Genomic DNA, 17173 nt, shown 5'->3' with positions numbered 1-17173 from the left:
TGAAGATTGTCCTTGTCCTCTGAAGGGTTGTGGGACACTGACTTTTTATTAGCAATTTTTGGAGACTCTGACGGTTGGATAAAGAAGGAAGGTTCGAATCGTAACGTTAAAAAAAAAAAAAAAATTGTCAGAATAAAGTTTATTTGTAGTGCTAAACATATTTAATGTGTTTGTTACTCACTTCTTGTCTCTCCCACGATGTTACAGACGTTGCCCATAACCAACAGGCTACATGGATTTCTTTCAGCTTTTCTTGGCTGCCACAAATCCTACAAAATGTAAAAAATAGGCTAAAAAAGTGAGAATTACATCTGATGTGCCATTTAAGGCTCACAGCCAACGTACTTAAAACATCATCTCCTAAAAGCCCAGGACTGACCTGTCTAATGTGCGGGTACATGCAGCATGCAGAGGTTATTTCTGAAGGTCTCTGTAGCTCAATAAGGCCGCAGTCATCGGGTCAATAATGATCCACACTGTAACCATGGGAGGAAAGTACAAGACTATAATTAATGAGAGAATCATCTTGTAATATAAACACACCTTTTATTTATATCTGTCATAATAACGTAGCTGACAGCAAGTCAAAATCCGAAAAATCTGCAGTTGTATCTTAATAGGAGCAGTCACATATCCACTTACAAACGTATGACTAAGTAAACCAGTGCCAATAAATCGTTTACAATTAAAAATGAGTACCTTATGAACGATAACAATAAAGTGACATTCAAATAAACGACAAGTGTTAACTGAAGTTAAAGGAATAGTATGTAGGATTGTGGCCAAAACTGGCCAAAACTGGTACTGCAATCACTTTCAAAATACTGTAGAACGGTGTATCCCCTCCCCCTCCCCCCTGACTCGAGGTTGCCAGTTAAGCTGCAGGATCCAGCAGGAACGTAGGCTGCTACAAGGAGCTTCCAATGGCAAGTGACGAGTCCTACACAGTAAGTTTTTTTTTCTGTTAATAAAGTTTATGCTTCATGAGAGATGTTTTGCGAAGTAATTATGTATCGCAAAAATTTACTAATGGCGATTAGCCAAATGTTTCGTAAAGATGTACTGTAATACCACATTTCAGTAATACCATTAAAATGCATAACTGTATGTAAAATAGCATCAAAATATTTCGCCGCTGAGATATGGCCTGTAGGTTCAAGAAAAGAGGTTATACGTGTAAAACAATAGATTTGGCTTACAATAGAGCTAAACATCTCACAAGAGAACAACTACTAGTTAAGAATCAGAACAGAACAAGAGACTCTAATCAGGTGTACTTTGTGACCCAATATAACAGCGAGGGACACAAAATCAAACAAATAATTAAAAAGAACTGGGATATACTGACTAGTGATGTCTCTCTCAGGGAAGCATTTCCTGACGCTCCTACGATCAGCTTTAGACGAGCTTCTACTCTGAGTGACAAATTGGTTAAGAGCCATCTCCCTCCGATACAGACAAAAACTTGGCTAGATACTAGAAGAGGTAACCACCAATGTGGAAATTGTAATCATTGTGGCAATATGACAAAGACAAACTCTTTTCTAGACATTACAACAGGTCAAGAGTATAAGATACATTCATTTATTAACTGTAATACTACTTATGTTGTTTACAGGCTTGAATGCCCATGTGGCTGCTTCTATATAGGAAGAACAAAACGAAAACTCAAGACAAGGTTGGCCGAACATAAATACGCCATAAGAACATCTAATCCCAGGTACCCTATGGCTTTGCACTACAAACAGGCAGGCCATAGCAGTAGTGACACACTAAAAATATTAGGAATAGAACATATTGCAAAATCAATTAGAGGGGCTGATATTCTAAAAAAACTTTTACAAAGAGAATCGTTTTGGATCTATACTTTAAAAGCAACAACATACCCAGGACTGAATCTTGAACTCGATTTCTCTCCTTTTCTCTAGGTTATTTCAACATCCCAGGTTATGCCCACATTAAATGTGATGGAGATTAGTCTTTCTGTTGTCTAGCTCTAAATTATAAGATAAAAAAATGACAAAGTGCTTCTGTATTTTGATAAATAGTGTTGCTTTATGAAATGTTTTGTATTGATACCAATTGTACTTCTTGTTTTCTATTTTCTTTTTTAACATGGATTGTCATGTGATTTATCAAGCAGGTGATCTTTGTTAGTCATGTGACCTGCTTGATTGATCAGCTTAGAAAGAGTGGCAAACACACAGCCATTTTAGAACTGCTCTGATGAAGGCCAGCTAGGCTGAAACGCGTAAGCATGTTTAAGTAGTCTAATAAAAGTTTTTATATGCATCTTTTTTGAGTGCCTCGGATCTCTCTTCTTTTTCAATTTCGCCGCTGTGTTGGGGGGCCCTGTAAAGATTCTTTTCATGGGGCCCAAAATCCCTAGCGGCGCCCCTGGGGCAACGAACACTGCGTGGATTTCTTTCCGTTTTTAGCATGCCTTCACTTTTTTTCTGCAACTAGCTGGTGCAACATCATCATCAGTGTCTAAGTGTGTCCTATCTGGACATCTCTTTTGACCTCCAGGTAAATAAATTACCAGTGATTTGTTTTACTTTTAATTCCTGCTCAGCTAATAGCATGGTACTGACCCAGCTGTGTTATAAGCAAGCGGCAAACACCGGGTCTGAAAAGTGAAGCCAATGCGGTGGCTAACGAGCATATGCTAACATTATGCTATACGTGTTATTATTACATTCATGGAAGTAAAAAAAATGTTTGTCTTTGCTCCACACCGGACCAAGTTAATCCTACGGGATCATAGGGATTTGATTTAACTGATTTAGCACAGCTGCCAACACACCTTAGTGATTAGAAGACCTCTGATCTTCTCTGACTTCTGGTCAATTCCATCCAAACTGTGTCCGTGGGAAAAGGCTTGTTAACGTTTAGCATGTTAGCACGATGACACGTATTAATTAGTTCTCTGTTGAATGAGATTAGTTTTACAGGTATTTGAGAAATTATAACCAAGAGATGGCGCTAAAGGACAGGTCAAGTGGAATAAACTTATTTATACTATTTTATAACCGAGTATTTTGAAATATGTCACGTTCAGTGACTGTATAAGCCAACAAAAACCTTCACAAGAAACAGGAAGTAAAATGTTGCCATGGATACAGTGAGTCGCTTGTACTTCGCGCTTCGTGCAAACGAACATGAACGCTTCAGAACTGTGCTTGAGAATCAATAAAATTTAAGATGTTTTCATTATCACAATAATCCATTGATAGTCGTAAATACATCCAGTGGAAAATAGAAAAAATAAACAGTTTATAGATGATTCGGCGTACTGGCTTTTCCCAAAAATGTTAACAAATCTAAAATAACAATCACTAGGTAATCACTGGGTAATCACTATCAGCATGGCAACTATTTCTGGTAAAAGTTCACATGTGACGACTGTGTGATCATTTTATTAATTATTAAAATAAAAAATCAACTACTTTGATAAATAATTTAATGCTAGTAATTTTAAAGCCAAAATCCTTTTAATACTGAATTTCCTTGGGTTATATAATGTTGGCTGAAAAAAACATTTTCACTGTTAATCCTGAGAAAAACATAGAGGTTTAAAGGTTAGAGTATTGTTTATATTTAAATCAGCACAAAGTCCCAAATCCTGTTTTGATCAGATTTTATTGCGTATATACGGGTTAAGGTTCATTGTGTGTTCTATGTAATATAGCACTTCACAACACAGCAGGATCGGAAGAACAACCATCATTTCACCAGACCAATGATTTGTTTAGAAGCAGTAACATACTGAACATCAATTTCTATTCTTATAAATCAGATTTGATTATTCACAATTCAAATGCAGCACTTTGAATTTTTATCTAAATGGCTTTTACATAAGTGTGTGATACCCAATCAGATTTTATGTGCACACTTTACTTCACAGACACCACTTAAGACAAGAACTTTGACATTTTCCCAATATTATTCATGTGTTTGTCGCACAAATTAACATTACTAATCTGTCTGCAGGCAATGATGCAGATTACAAATCTCTCCTGAATGCTACTCCATGTCAGACACATGCAACCTTAACAGTAACTGTAAACAAAAGTCCCAAGTCCATCTGAATACATACTACTAAGTTAAAATGCACCGTGTCGCTAACACCCTCAACATATAAATACAATTAGTCAAAGATCAGTAAACAGAATCGTCATGGAAAACAGTGACACATTATTATACAGTACAGTACGTAGCTTATGATTTCATAGAGCACAGCTAAAACACACGCAGTATATTCATAAATAAAAAGCACAACATTAATTAATTAAAATAAAACATGTGCCTAAATAAGCAATTGTGTATATGCAAATGTGTAATTTTAAACTTGATCTTTAAAATAAAATAATAACAGAGCAGCATAACAGTTAAGTATCAGTTTCTCTGCAACATATGCCCTACATAAAATCCAAATTTTGGGATTTACAGGTGAAGAATGAACTTTAAAATCTCAGTCTGTGGAATTTAGCTTCATGTTCAGTCTCCTAAATTTGGGCACCATGTATAAAAAGGCTTATAGTTCCTACATGACATGGTTACAAACACGTCTGAATGCTTTTAAGCTTTAACCTTCCTTAATCTTTTATTTCAAATCATACGTGCTGCAGTACAATACTGTGATCGACCACATTAAACAGACTGATCTATTGGTTCACATGATCTGACGCAACAGAAAGAATCCTTTAAGGTGGAACTGATAAAAACTAAACATGAATAAAATATAAACACATTCTGGGGCTGGACAATCAAAGTAAAGAAAAGTTGAGTTGAAAGCTAGTTCAATCACTGTGATGAGCTTGTGCTCGTCTCTAGTCTCTCAGTTTGGTTTGGTGTTTACAGGTAGGGGTATTGGTTGAGTTTTCGCTGGTAGGCAGCACTGGAGCGGTGGAAAGGCTGCCCTCCCAGCTGTTGCTGCTGCTGCTGCTGCTGTTGGTGGTTACCGTACTGACCTGGGGCAGATCCCCCCAGGGCTAAGCTTCCGTTCTTCTGGAGCAGAGCCAGGGAGGAGTAAGCCCCGCTCGCCCTACTGTGGCGGGACGAGCCGCCCTGCATCTGGTCCACAGCATGGGACACGGAAGCCAAGGCAGCGGAGGCTGGGTAGGCGTAGAGGTTTGGAGTTGAGCTGAAGAGGGTGCTTTCATGAAGGCGGTAGGATGAGTGGGAAGAGACGGAAGGAGGGTAAGTGGGGTGCCGCTTCAGTGAACTGCTGCTTCCTGTTTGGTCGTGTGACGATGGAATCACAGACTGTTGTATCTGCAATGACAGAGAAAGATGTAAACCGAGGCTCTGTCCCAGTGCCAACACTTGTGGTACCTGAAGTGTTAGTCTCCATAATGAGGGCAACAGAGATTACTGGCAGTTAGTACAACAGTCAGTTATTGATTTTTTCACCTGGCTGACAATTTGTAAAGAAAATTGCAAGTAGTCTTAATGGACACTGTAGGTACTGTTAGTACAATTGTAACGCTACAAATGTTGGTTTTGGGACATACTTTATGGGTTCACTCCTCGGCTGAATTTAAAAACCGTTACCTGACTCAGGTTTAGAGGCTGAGATCTGCTGGATGCGGCCCGTTGATGGCGATCAACAGTGGAATCTCCTGGCCGACCGGACGCCTTCTTGGATTTTCCTGATCCACTTGTAGCCTCATCTAGCAGTGCAACACCAGACAGGAAACAGTGAGCACTAAGAAGACTATAAATTACAGCTGCAGGAGGTAAATCAGTGTCAGTCCGTGATTGATCGGAAAATAATAAAGTGAAATTGCTCTGGATTTATAAATTTCCTCTTAAAGTGCAGATAGTATGTGCTTTAAAAGGATAGGATTTTGCTCAGGTTTCTAGCATGCCATAAAATAATTAAAGCTCTGGTTGTTCTAAACTAACGAGTTTTGACGAGCATTGATTTGGCTGTGATATCAAGGTTTTATCCCAGTGCTTAGATGTTTGTCTGCGGCAGGAAAGTCATGACTAAAATCCACTTGATGGTGGCTCCACACAAGTCCATCAAATGTGGATCGAAGGACAAAATGCGTTGGGGAAATTAGAACCTGGAGCTGCTGGAGCCTTGTGGGTTGTGCTCTCTCCAGGCTGGCTCTTAACAGAGGGCATGATGATGGCTAGAGACTTGGTGGGCTGAGAGGTGTTTTTGGGGCTCAGGGGGCTGCTGGTGGAGGAGTCGGAGTCATGAGAGTCGTGCACTGTCACACAGCTGATCACATTGGTTCTCTGGCTTGTTCCAGAGCTGCAAGTCAAAATAAGAGAAGAGTAAATTATCATTTCACCTCTGAAATACAATAGGACTAGTAAGGAAACGAACCCACCAGGCAGCAGGGAACTTGGTCTCATCTTCGTCTTCTGAGTCGCTGTGGATGGTGATGATGCTGACGGCAGGACTCGGTGTGTCAGAGATGACGATGGGCTGAGACTGGTCACCAGCAAAAGAAGAAGTGTTGTGGACCACAGTCGTGACAGAATGCACAGACGTCACCGGCCTGGAGAGGAAAAAGACAAAAAAAGTATGTAAAATCAGTGCTGCCACTAGGGAAGAAATCTATTGAAAGGCTTTCCTCAGTCAGAACAAATGCTGTTACTTTTCACACACGGGATGTGATTTTTACCCACCATATAGGATAATATGTTTTACTTCAAACATTAATCCAGCTTTAAACCTTATGAACTGAGCTGAACAGAGGTTTCAGAACAGCTTTCCCAGAGTTAATTTCCTTTTAAGCTTTCCCCGGCTTACCCATAACAAATCATATAATAACGAACATACACATTATGGAATTAACCTTAAATACTATTCAAGGACCTTAGAGATTGTGACAGCTTGACTGAATACCTGGCTCTGTTCTCGGTATGTCGAGCCTTCGATCTCTTGCCCTGTTGGGATCTTAAGTGAGCAGCCCCTGAGCTTTGGTTTTGAGAGGCAGCGTGACGGCCAACACCAGAGTCTTGCTGGCTGCCACCATCGTACTGGCTGCCGTGACGACCCCTAGGAACCCGGAGATATCACCTCTGTATGAGTGACCAACATTTACTAGTAACATTAGAACGGCTCAAAGTCATGTCAGACCCAACCAACCTCCAGCCAGAAGCTTGTTGACTGTCGGAGATGGGGCCTCCCATGGGCGAGTCAGGCACCACAGCCTGCCCAGTATTGTGGAGGGCCATGCCTGGCATCTGCTGCCACGTGGAAGGGATGAGGATCTGCTGTGTTCCTGCTGGCCAGCCCTGCTGTTTGCACACACACACAAACAAACTGATAAACTGCATGAAACAGATGTTAAATTCACAGTTCGGTGTGTCAGCAGAACAGAAGTCTGAGTTATTCAGAGAATCACATGGACAGAAAAGATTTAACGAGCACATGCAGTCTGCAGACAAACGCATCTGTCCTACACAAAGACATTCAGCAACTCTAATATGAAAACTGAGATAGGTTGACAGCTGAACAAAACGCTGCTTGGTTTCTTGCATCTTGTCTCCACTTCTCTGTTCCTGTTTAGAGATAGCTGCATTAGTAACTGAAGACAAGGAAATGGGTTACTCAACAAGCAGAGAATACCGAACAAAAGAATAAATGAATAAATCTCAGAGATGCCGAGCGTTCATGCCATAGTCCTAAAGAGAAAACGATCCAGGCAACCTGAAAGTGAAAAGAATGTGTTCGTTTGAGAAGTATGAGAAAGAGAATGAGTATGTAAAGGTGTCCTGCTGTCTACAGCTGTGGGATGTCAGCTAATGGCAACACTTATACACATTAAACAGTTCTTGATGAGTGCTGCCGAGGGCAGTAGCTCGGTGTAGAATAACACACCAGAAAACTCCAACTGAACTGCCTTCAGTGAAATGCATCGTGGGTAATGTAGATCTACTTGTATCCACAAGTAGACACAGAATTATGTGATGAAGCTACTGGACACCGAATTTCCTTGGGATAAATAAAGTATCTATCTATCCATCTATCTATTCATTTATCTATCTATAAATCCAGACGGTTGTAAGGACTCAACTGCTGTAGTAAAAAAGCCACATCTCATTAACATTATGTCTAATTAACAGGTAACCTGTGGAGTTCACATCATTTCCCTCAAACGACACCATGTATCAGAGTTGTAGGTAAGAATAAACATGATGAGATAACGCAGAGAAATTTAAAAAACAGAGTGTCAGTATCAGACAAATAATCAGCAATGGAATGCTGGTTACACTAAAAATACCGCACACACTTCTGTGGCAACAAGATTATTCTGCACTTGTTCCTCTTTTAACACAGTGAAACAACAGAGAAGACCAGAGGCTACCAGTAAAAGCACAAACCAGACTGCTACATGCAGCATACCGCTGGGATTTATGAAGAAGAGAGAAGCAAGTTCATCCATGGTTGTGATGACGGTGCTTTACCAGCATGGAGGTATTCTGATCCAACGAGCCGCCGAGGCTTCCACCTCTGCAGCCGAGCGCCAGCTGGGCTGAACCTAAACCTGCCATTCCTGCCACTGAGGCGTACAGGCTGCCTACCAGCAGGGGGTCAAAGGAGGCCTGGGAGGACGTGTGAAGGGAAGGCGGAGGAAGTGGAGGTGTTAAGACATCCAGACCATGTCCACGCTGAACTGAGCTTTTACATAGATGTTAACATGGACTCAGTCGTTCCTCTCATAAGAAATGAAAATGCGTCAAATGACCACCTTAATCAGAACCGAGTGACCGGTATTGTCCATGTAAACTTAGCCAGTGACTAAACAGATAGGGGAAGTAATTTTTTATTTTTATTTTTTTTTTGAAGAGGAAGAAATGTTGTTGATTTCTGGTTATTCTCAGACAAGGAACTAAAAACTGAATTTGTTTAAAAAAAACTATCTTCGCAATGACAAGAAGAACCATCTGTCTAGATATTTAAATATACAGCATATGGAAGTATTTGCAGAAACAAACTGTAAACACACACGTCTAGACCAGACCTGCTGAGCATCATAAAGTTGAATTTGTTTGCAACAAAATGGCACTGATTGGTTGAGGGACTATCAAATTGTGTGCAGAGTTTTTTTTTTGGCATTTAGGCATTTAGGTGTATATTTAATTCTAAATAGTGGATGTTTTTTTATCTATTTAGGCCATAAAAAGATACTTAAATTAAACCACTGTTTTTTTTGGTGGAAATGCTAAGTCCTTCTTCTCCTTCTTCTGAAACATCATGACAGGTTTCTTTTATCTTAAAATCTTTCTCTCTTATCACAAAAGTAGTTACTACAGCTGTCAAATGAAGTTCAATATTTCCCTACGAAATGGGCAAAATATAAGGAGAAATAAGTCAGAATGCTAAAGTATAAGTACCTAAATAAAAGCACAGCGGGTCTCACCTGTGCCAGCATGCTGGGCTGGATGTGAAGAGACTGGGAGGACTGGTTCTGAGGAACTAAGGGTACAGAGTTGTCCATTCTTACTGGGTAACCGGACGGCTTATTGGAGGTTTGAAGACCTACATGGAAAAGATAGAGGCAGATTATATCACTGAAGATGATGGCACAGAACATTACATATGGTTATTACTGTTAAACTGTTATCTCACCCTGGATGGTTGGTGGGCAGACTATGAGTGTTTGTTGGAAGGGTTCGGTTTGGGTGCAGAGCTGGGTGGGTCTGGTCTGCAGAGGGACGCCCTGCTGGGTCAGACCGGGAATATTGATGGTGGCCTGCTGGTAGAGGCCGGGCTGGTAGTTCAGCAGCGGGACGTTACTGCTGAGGGACAGGGACTGACCTCCTGTAGAGGCCATCTGGAAAACACCAAACATTGAGCCTGAAACTATGAAATGTGTTCAGCAACCAAAAGTCCACAGCCCTCATTTATGAACGCACAAAGTCGATAAGATGTAAACGTGCTCAGAGGAACTGTCCATACGAACGAGAACAGAAGCTTTTTCGAACATGTGGCTGCACATTTTGAAACAATGCTAAAAAAAAAAATCATCTCCATCTGCTCGGACTGGTGCATTACAAGAGAGGAAGACAGAGAAGAGCTACCGACGTCCATACTCTAGCATTTTAGCATTTTTATGTTCCGCTTGTTTCTCTTGGAAAACATTTGGGCTGGGAAAAGTGGAAATTACCTAGGCAACCAGAGTCTGGAACATCCACAGCTTCAGAGCAACGGACGACAGCAAATCAGAACAAAAGTCTTATTTCATCATGATTGTTTCTGTATTACTTCCTGCCGTTTAAAATTAGTATGACTATAGGGCTACAATCATAATTAATCATTTCTAATAAATAGTTTCAGATTCTAAATGAAACAGTTAACAGTGTGCATGGTTTAAACACAAATGCTCTCACTTTGCAAAGTCACTGACCAACTGGAGATTAACTGGATCACTGAGAATAATGTTATAGAATGAGTCAGATCAGAGTTGATATTCTCACCTGATTGTGCTGGTTTAGCTGGCTACTGAATGTGACGGTGAGGTTGGTGGCTGCACTTGGGGTGTTGTTGCTGGCAAACATATTCTTCCCGTTCTCAAAGGCGCTGCATCTGCGTTTGCATATGTCCATGTTTTGGAAGCAGGATTTTACACTGCAGAAGGAAAACGATTAAAAAGCGTCATCAGACAGGAATCCTATGCGTAACCACAGCCACCACAATCGTCTGTGCAAAAAGCATCTTCACTTGTCCTCTTACTGCGAGCTGTGAGGGAAGTGCAGCAGGTGCGTCATGGTGACAAAGGGGTGGTTCAGCGTCTTCATGGGCGTGATCCTTTTGTCTGCGTCTAGTGTCAGCATCTTCTTTAGCAGGTCTATAAACTCCCGTCTGTCAGCCTTCTCTGCCAAGATGTCCGTGCCCTCCAGGTTTGTCATGTTCACCTGCAGGAAGTCAAACTGTCAAACATCCTGGCGTGCCCAAAATCAGAGAGGAGAGCAGACTGACTCCTGCAGAGTATTTGCCTACACACACACACACACACACTGTCCTCCTACACCATCTTAAAATAACCAGTTCAAATAAAGGTGTTTTACTGTAAATGATGTTACAGGAGTTAAGAACAGGAGCTGATCTGAAATCAAACGGTTACCTCCTCACCTGCATCATATCATCTAGACAGTTGAAGATGTATTTTCTTGCCTCCTTCGACTTAATACCCATTTCTGCCTCATGCTCTGCAGGTGTCTGCATTAAAAATAGCCACAGCATGAATTCATTATGTATACTACTGTACATACAGTAAACTTAATGCAGAAGTATCGCGTTTGTTCTCTTTGTTGACTCGTCTTGCGCGGGGTCACCTACTTTGAGTCTCCACAGTGGGTAGCTGGAGTCGGGTCCTCTGTTGAAAAAGCGGCTAGTCTTGGTTCCTGCACTCAGCAGGTACTCTGCTGGAAGGCCCTGCGTCTGGGAAATGTAACGAATCTGAGAGACACAAAAAAAAAAAAGGGGGTATGAGAAATATACAGCTTGTGACCTACAGTGTTGTGTTCAACAGCTAAAACCACCTCTGTGTTGCTAGTCAGATTTAATGGAAAGATATGGCAGCTCTATTCCTGTTTCTATTAATGTTTAAGATAGACAGGATTATTTATTAGCATTTGCTACTAAAAGGTAAAAAGGTGAAAAATGTCACTTTGAAGTATGAATGCGTCAAACTGACCTGATCATACTCTGAGGCACCAGGATAAAGAGGCCATCCCAAAAAGAGCTCAGCAATGACACATCCTAAAGACCACATGTCAATGGCTTCACAGAAAGGAAGGCCCAGAATGATCTCTGGAGCTCTGTCAGAACAGACGAATGACGCAATCACAGGTTGATAATTCAAAGCTGTAGTTGTTGCTGTGCAGCTCAGGCTAAAATACTCACCTGTAGTAACGGGACTGCAGGTAAGTGGAGCAAACCGCTTTGGACACGTGGCTGGCAGAGCCGAAATCAATCACCTTCACCCTGTACGGCTGCCTCAGAGGGTCCACCAGCATGATGTTTTCAGGCTTCAGGTCGGCGTGGATCAGCCCCAGGCTTTTCAGCTTCATCAGCGCGGTGGCGACCTGCTGCAGGATGGGCCTGATGCATTTGAGCAGCAGAGGGCTGAACTTGCTGTGCTTCAGGAAGTCGTAAAGGTTCTGCTCCAGCATCTCAAACACAAGGCACGTGTGGTTCTTGTGCTGGAAACACTCGTAGGAACGGACAAAGTTGAACTCATCGGCGTTCTCTGTGCTCAGTCTGCTAAGGATGCTCACCTACAGGAAGACAAGAATTAAGCAATAAATCAATGAATGATGGGGAAAACCTAATCTATGGTTTGCTTTTCATTTATGTGACAACCCATGCTACTAGTGGCAATGTGGTCCAAAAAGAGAGCATACAATACAAGATGTATGAATTTAGATAGAGCTGGACATGTATAGAACAGCCTTCTATCTATCAGCCTCATACACACCTCAATTTGACCTTGTCGAGCATAAGAGGGATGATTCTTCAAGATTTTAATGGCCACTATCTCATTTGTGCCCCGCTTCCAGCATTTTGCCACCTGACCGAAGGTGCCGCGTCCCAGAAACTCTAGCACCTCATAACTGTTGGACATGGAGCACAGAATCTCATGCTGGACCAGCTGGTAGTCGCCCTCGCTGTGAGAGTTGCTGCTCTTGGTGGTGGAGGTGGAGTGTGCTATGGACTGGGCTGTGGTGGTTCCCCCTCCGCCACCGGTGCGGTTCGAGACCACGGGGGCCGAGAGCTCCTCCAGTATCTGGACACTGTCGCTGCTGTCCACCTCCTCGCTCTTCCTCTTCAAGCTGTACTGCTTGTGGTAGAGGTCGCACGGCTGCGAGGACGACTCTGCATCCTTGATGCGCCTGCTAGAGGAGGAGGAGGAAGAGGAGGATGAAGGAGGTCCACGTAGGCTGCCTGTGCTGTCTGCCGCCCGCACCACCGTCTGCTCCCGGGAGCCGACCGTCGGCGGGTGCACCTGGTTGGAGTTGTACACCGGGTTGAAGCTGGAGCCGGAGGTGGAGGGGGCGGCTCCATGCGTGGGGCTCTGCTGGTAGTAACCGTTGTCTCCCAGCTGACTGGACACATCCCAGGCAGGGTTCTCCACTTTGAGCCTCTTTGAACGAGAGTAGGCACTGGAGGATACGGAGGGAGAGGAGAACGCCTGGAGCTGCGACGCCATGTCTGCAGAAGAGATTACAGACAAGATGCTGGTCAGTTTGGTGAAGACGGACACAGATATAGTGTGAGTGGTCTCAGACCATTTGCCATTGTCGGTGTTGTTATGTTGCTTACTCCATGTTACCCACATTAGTTCAATTCATTATTTATGTATTTATTTTTGTTGGAATGTCTGTTTGAAGTATTTATCTTCAAAAGATAAAAGCTGCCATGGTCAATTAACAGAAAATCTGTTAATCCTTATCCTTTTTATTCATCTTTGGTGATAAACTTTTGATTGTTTCAACTTCTTACATGTGCCCCTTTGTTTGCTCTGATGAAGTAAAACATGATCTGGAGACTGTGCGTTGACTTTCTGCCTCTCTGATTTTCAATAAAAATATAAGATAAGATATGTCTGTGAAGGTCCTCATTCATCCAGGTCATGGTACATCCACAAAAGGTTCAAAAAAGCAACTGGACTTGTATGCTTGTAAGACGTTTCACCACTCATCCGAGTAGCTTCTTCAGTTCTAGGGCCTGAGGGGAAGTCTGAGGTTTAAATAGGAGCTCCTACTGGAACTTGCTTGTTATGTTAACAACCAGAAACCGGTGCAGCTAATTTCCATTAACGATAAGATAATCCCTTATTTATCCCACATTTATTATTTATCCAGTCTTTTATAATTAAATGATTATTTCTTCTTTTTTTCACCCTGGCATACACAGGCACCACTTCCCTTGCAGAGATTCAAGAAGTCGTGCAGGACATGCTTTTAGAACAAAGCTAAAAAAAAAAAAAAAAAAGGCAAGTGGAGATTTTTTGAAGACATGTCACCCCTGATCCAGGTTGTCAGGTCTCGACAGTACACCTACACCTGAAGGACAACGGATGCTCTTTTGAGGACAACAGTGTACCCACTGTAGCCAAAGAAAAAAGACAGATTGAAACGAGTGAAAGAAGCCATTTATGTAAAACTGGAGAACTCCTCTCTGAACACGGGAGGCGGACTGAGACATAATTGGCCTTCCCTTTATAACACAGTCACACTGGGTCATGAAAAGAGGTTACCACGCAGTTTGGTCTGAACAACATCCTCTAATTACAGGTAAGTATTATGCGGTTGAGAGACCATAATCATGTAAGTTTCAGGTGGGCACCACCCACAAATGTTCCCACTAAAACCTACCAATTTAAAACTGAAGAAGCTACTTGGATGAGTGGTAGTTCATCTCTTCTTGTTGTTTATGTTGAAGCTTTACCAATTCAAATATTCAGTAAAACCCAAAGGTTTAAATAAGGGTTTAAATATATATTTTAATTCTTTTACCTGCTTAGGAACTGGATTGTGTTGTGTGATGTTCAACCGTTCTTACATATTGATCTGTCTGGCTGTTATCTCGTAACCAAGTGGCTTTCATATGAGATGTTCTGTATTTTTGTTATTGTTAGCAAATCCCTTCATATACAAGACAGAAGCCTGTTTTTTTAGAGACTATTTTCAGCAGCAGACTGATTTGGTTTGTTGCTATAGTGCAGGAGTTCCCAACATTTTTTTGCTGATCACGTTCCAGATGGATCATTATATAACACTAATAAATACATAATACAAGAGGAGACTGTTAGGACAATTCTTTCAGCCAAGACCCTCGTCCAGATGTAAGGGTCTTCAGACAGTGTGCAAGAATTACACACAACCTATTGGTCAACATTAATCACATATAAACAGCACTTGGAAATGTCCAAACATCAACGATATTTAGTTTACAGGGACAAAAGAGAGGGACACTGGAGAGTTCCTTGAAAAAGTAGCCTGAATAATGAATTAGTCGTCAAAATAGTTGCTATTAAATTTTCTCATTCCATTTCCTGATTCATCGACGAAGAGTTCTTGACGTAGACTGAGGATGCTGGGAACGAGAAACTTAATTAGTTAGTATTTATTTGATTTATACAAGCAATAAAATGCCAATTTCACTGTATTCTCCCCTATCCAGACAGCAACATATACTGTGCACTTATCAAACCTACACTCAATTAACACGTAGACTCCAGCAAGTGTTTAAAATGCAGTTTTAGATTTGTGACACCTTTGTGACACCTTTATTTAACTTGTACAAACAACAAAAAGAAAGATTTCACTCTTTTTTTTCCATCCAGGCCATGTGGACCAGGTCTAATCAAAATGTGCCTACTGTATAGCTTTCTTTTTTAATTATTCAAAAAAATAACTTGTTAAATAAATCATCCATGACAACAACTTCAAATACCAGTCCAGAAATCCAAACTCTTGGACCAACAAAAGCAAATAAATTTCTCATTTGTAACAGATTTTTATTGTTTATTGTTGCAGCTCTAGACACCACACTCACCTAAACTCGACTTGTCACACCTTCTTTGCCAACACACAAAAAAAATTTGAATTATTTTCCATTTAAACCCGTCAGCCTGGTTCTAGATCAAACAAGACAAACCCGACATAAAACACCTGTAACATGTTAAAGGCTCATGTCCTTCTTCTAAGCATCTTACCCTCCTCAGACTTCCTCTTTATGTCTCACCTGGACCACACATCAGGTCCTGATTTCCCCCCCACTAGTAAACCCCTACCCGCCAGCTAGTGTTTCACCAACCATGTACCTGTATTTGAAGACTGAGCACACCGTCGCCGATCTGACATCTAAGGCCTCCTCCTCATCTTCTCGCCGGGCTCCGTGTGGTGCAGCAGCGGATCAGCTGAGCTGCTAGCAGACTGCCGGGGAGCAGCAGGATGGATGAGGGAGCGCTAACTGAGCTAACAGCTAACTAGCTGGCTGCGAGCATCCGAGTCATATCTGACTCCAGTCAGCGCTGTCACATCGCTCGTCAAGCGAGCAAAACGTGAAGCATGTCACTCGGAATGTCAAACGAGATCATGCTGAGCACCGTAGCCCGGTCAGAGCTCCATCATCTCGGACCGTCTGCTCGCCCTACTTCCTGTCCCGCGGACGTAACCGACGGAGAGACGTGACGGACGTCAACGGCGCCGGTGCTGTGTCAGAATCCGTTTCCTGGTCAGGATATGTTCCCACAACTGTCAGAATCTGTTCACTCGCCCAAACCTGTACTTTAAAACAGGTGGAACAACTTCTATCTGCAGCCAGAAAGTTGTTAGTCAGGAAAACGGACCACTTTTATTCACTTGCAGAGGACTTCATAGTTCCTGAGAACACCTGACAGAAACCATCACAACACATGAACAGGCAGGTCCCTTTTATTTTGTTAAACTATAACTGCAGTAAACTCCCACTGAGATCATATGAAACAATGTACCGATGTGAACATGCTCTGAAATCTAATAAAGCTTTATTCTCTCAGGGAGAAGATCATCCAAATCCTTATAAGCTTTTCACACTACATTTCCCAGTGACTGGTGTCTTAATGCCAGTCCTCTCTCTGGGACGTCTGTGGAGAAAATGACTCTGTGCTGTTTTTCATCAACATGATCTGTTCCCTTCGGTCAAAGCATCTTAAGGTTTTTGCATAAAAATCACAAACAAGACTCAAACGGCTTCTACCCTCATGACATTAGACTACTGAACACTTCCCCATCGATCTGACTGACTGGGTCTGTAGCACAAGGCACTTTCTCAAACTCAGGTTTAAGTTTTTAATGTTGCTAATTTTTCCTGTGCCTTTTTGTAGTCTATTTTGATTTATTGTTCTTAATATGGGATACTTGAAAAGTAATACGGCTGCTCGAGTCCTCCTCTAAGTCTACAGGACACTAAGCGAGTGGACACTTGCATCTTGTTCTGCTGCTGTTAGGTGGTGCAGATAATTACTTTGCATCCACAAAACATCTTAATCTTTAAGTTTACTCACATCTCACATACTGAGAACAATGATGTGTACTCCTCACCACACCAAAGTCAACTAAAGGTAGGCCAGTACGGGCTGTTCCCATGGTTAATGTGTCAACAGCCGGGTGTTGCCTCGTGAAATGGATCTGTAGTGAAGGGTGGATGAAATCT

At 41.9% G+C, this 17173-nt stretch overlaps 1 protein-coding gene across 1 annotated transcript; it reads right to left on the bottom strand.

Moving 5' to 3' along the window:
• Positions 1–3591: 3591 nt before the first annotated feature.
• On the bottom strand, positions 3592–17037 carry hipk1a (homeodomain interacting protein kinase 1a). The gene is made up of 16 exons (XM_084552960.1): positions 15801–17037; positions 12450–13183; positions 11876–12249; positions 11667–11790; positions 11309–11428; positions 11102–11188; positions 10703–10884; positions 10447–10597; positions 9599–9803; positions 9390–9508; positions 7112–7263; positions 6869–7021; positions 6348–6518; positions 6075–6268; positions 5557–5675; positions 3592–5277 (listed from the first exon to the last, which is right to left on the bottom strand). The coding sequence occupies exons 1-16, from the start codon at positions 15838–15840 to the stop codon at positions 4858–4860; spliced, it is 3345 nt and encodes a 1114-aa protein (XP_084409086.1). The 5' UTR covers positions 15841–17037; the 3' UTR covers positions 3592–4857.
• Positions 17038–17173: the final 136 nt, after the last annotated feature.

The sequence above is a fragment of the Chelon labrosus genome (assembly GCF_963514085.1).
Source record: "Chelon labrosus genome assembly, chromosome: 10".
Taxonomy (NCBI): domain Eukaryota; kingdom Metazoa; phylum Chordata; class Actinopteri; order Mugiliformes; family Mugilidae; genus Chelon; species Chelon labrosus.
Note: the sequence above shows the minus strand (reverse complement) of the source record. Positions and strands in the feature narration are given on the sequence as shown.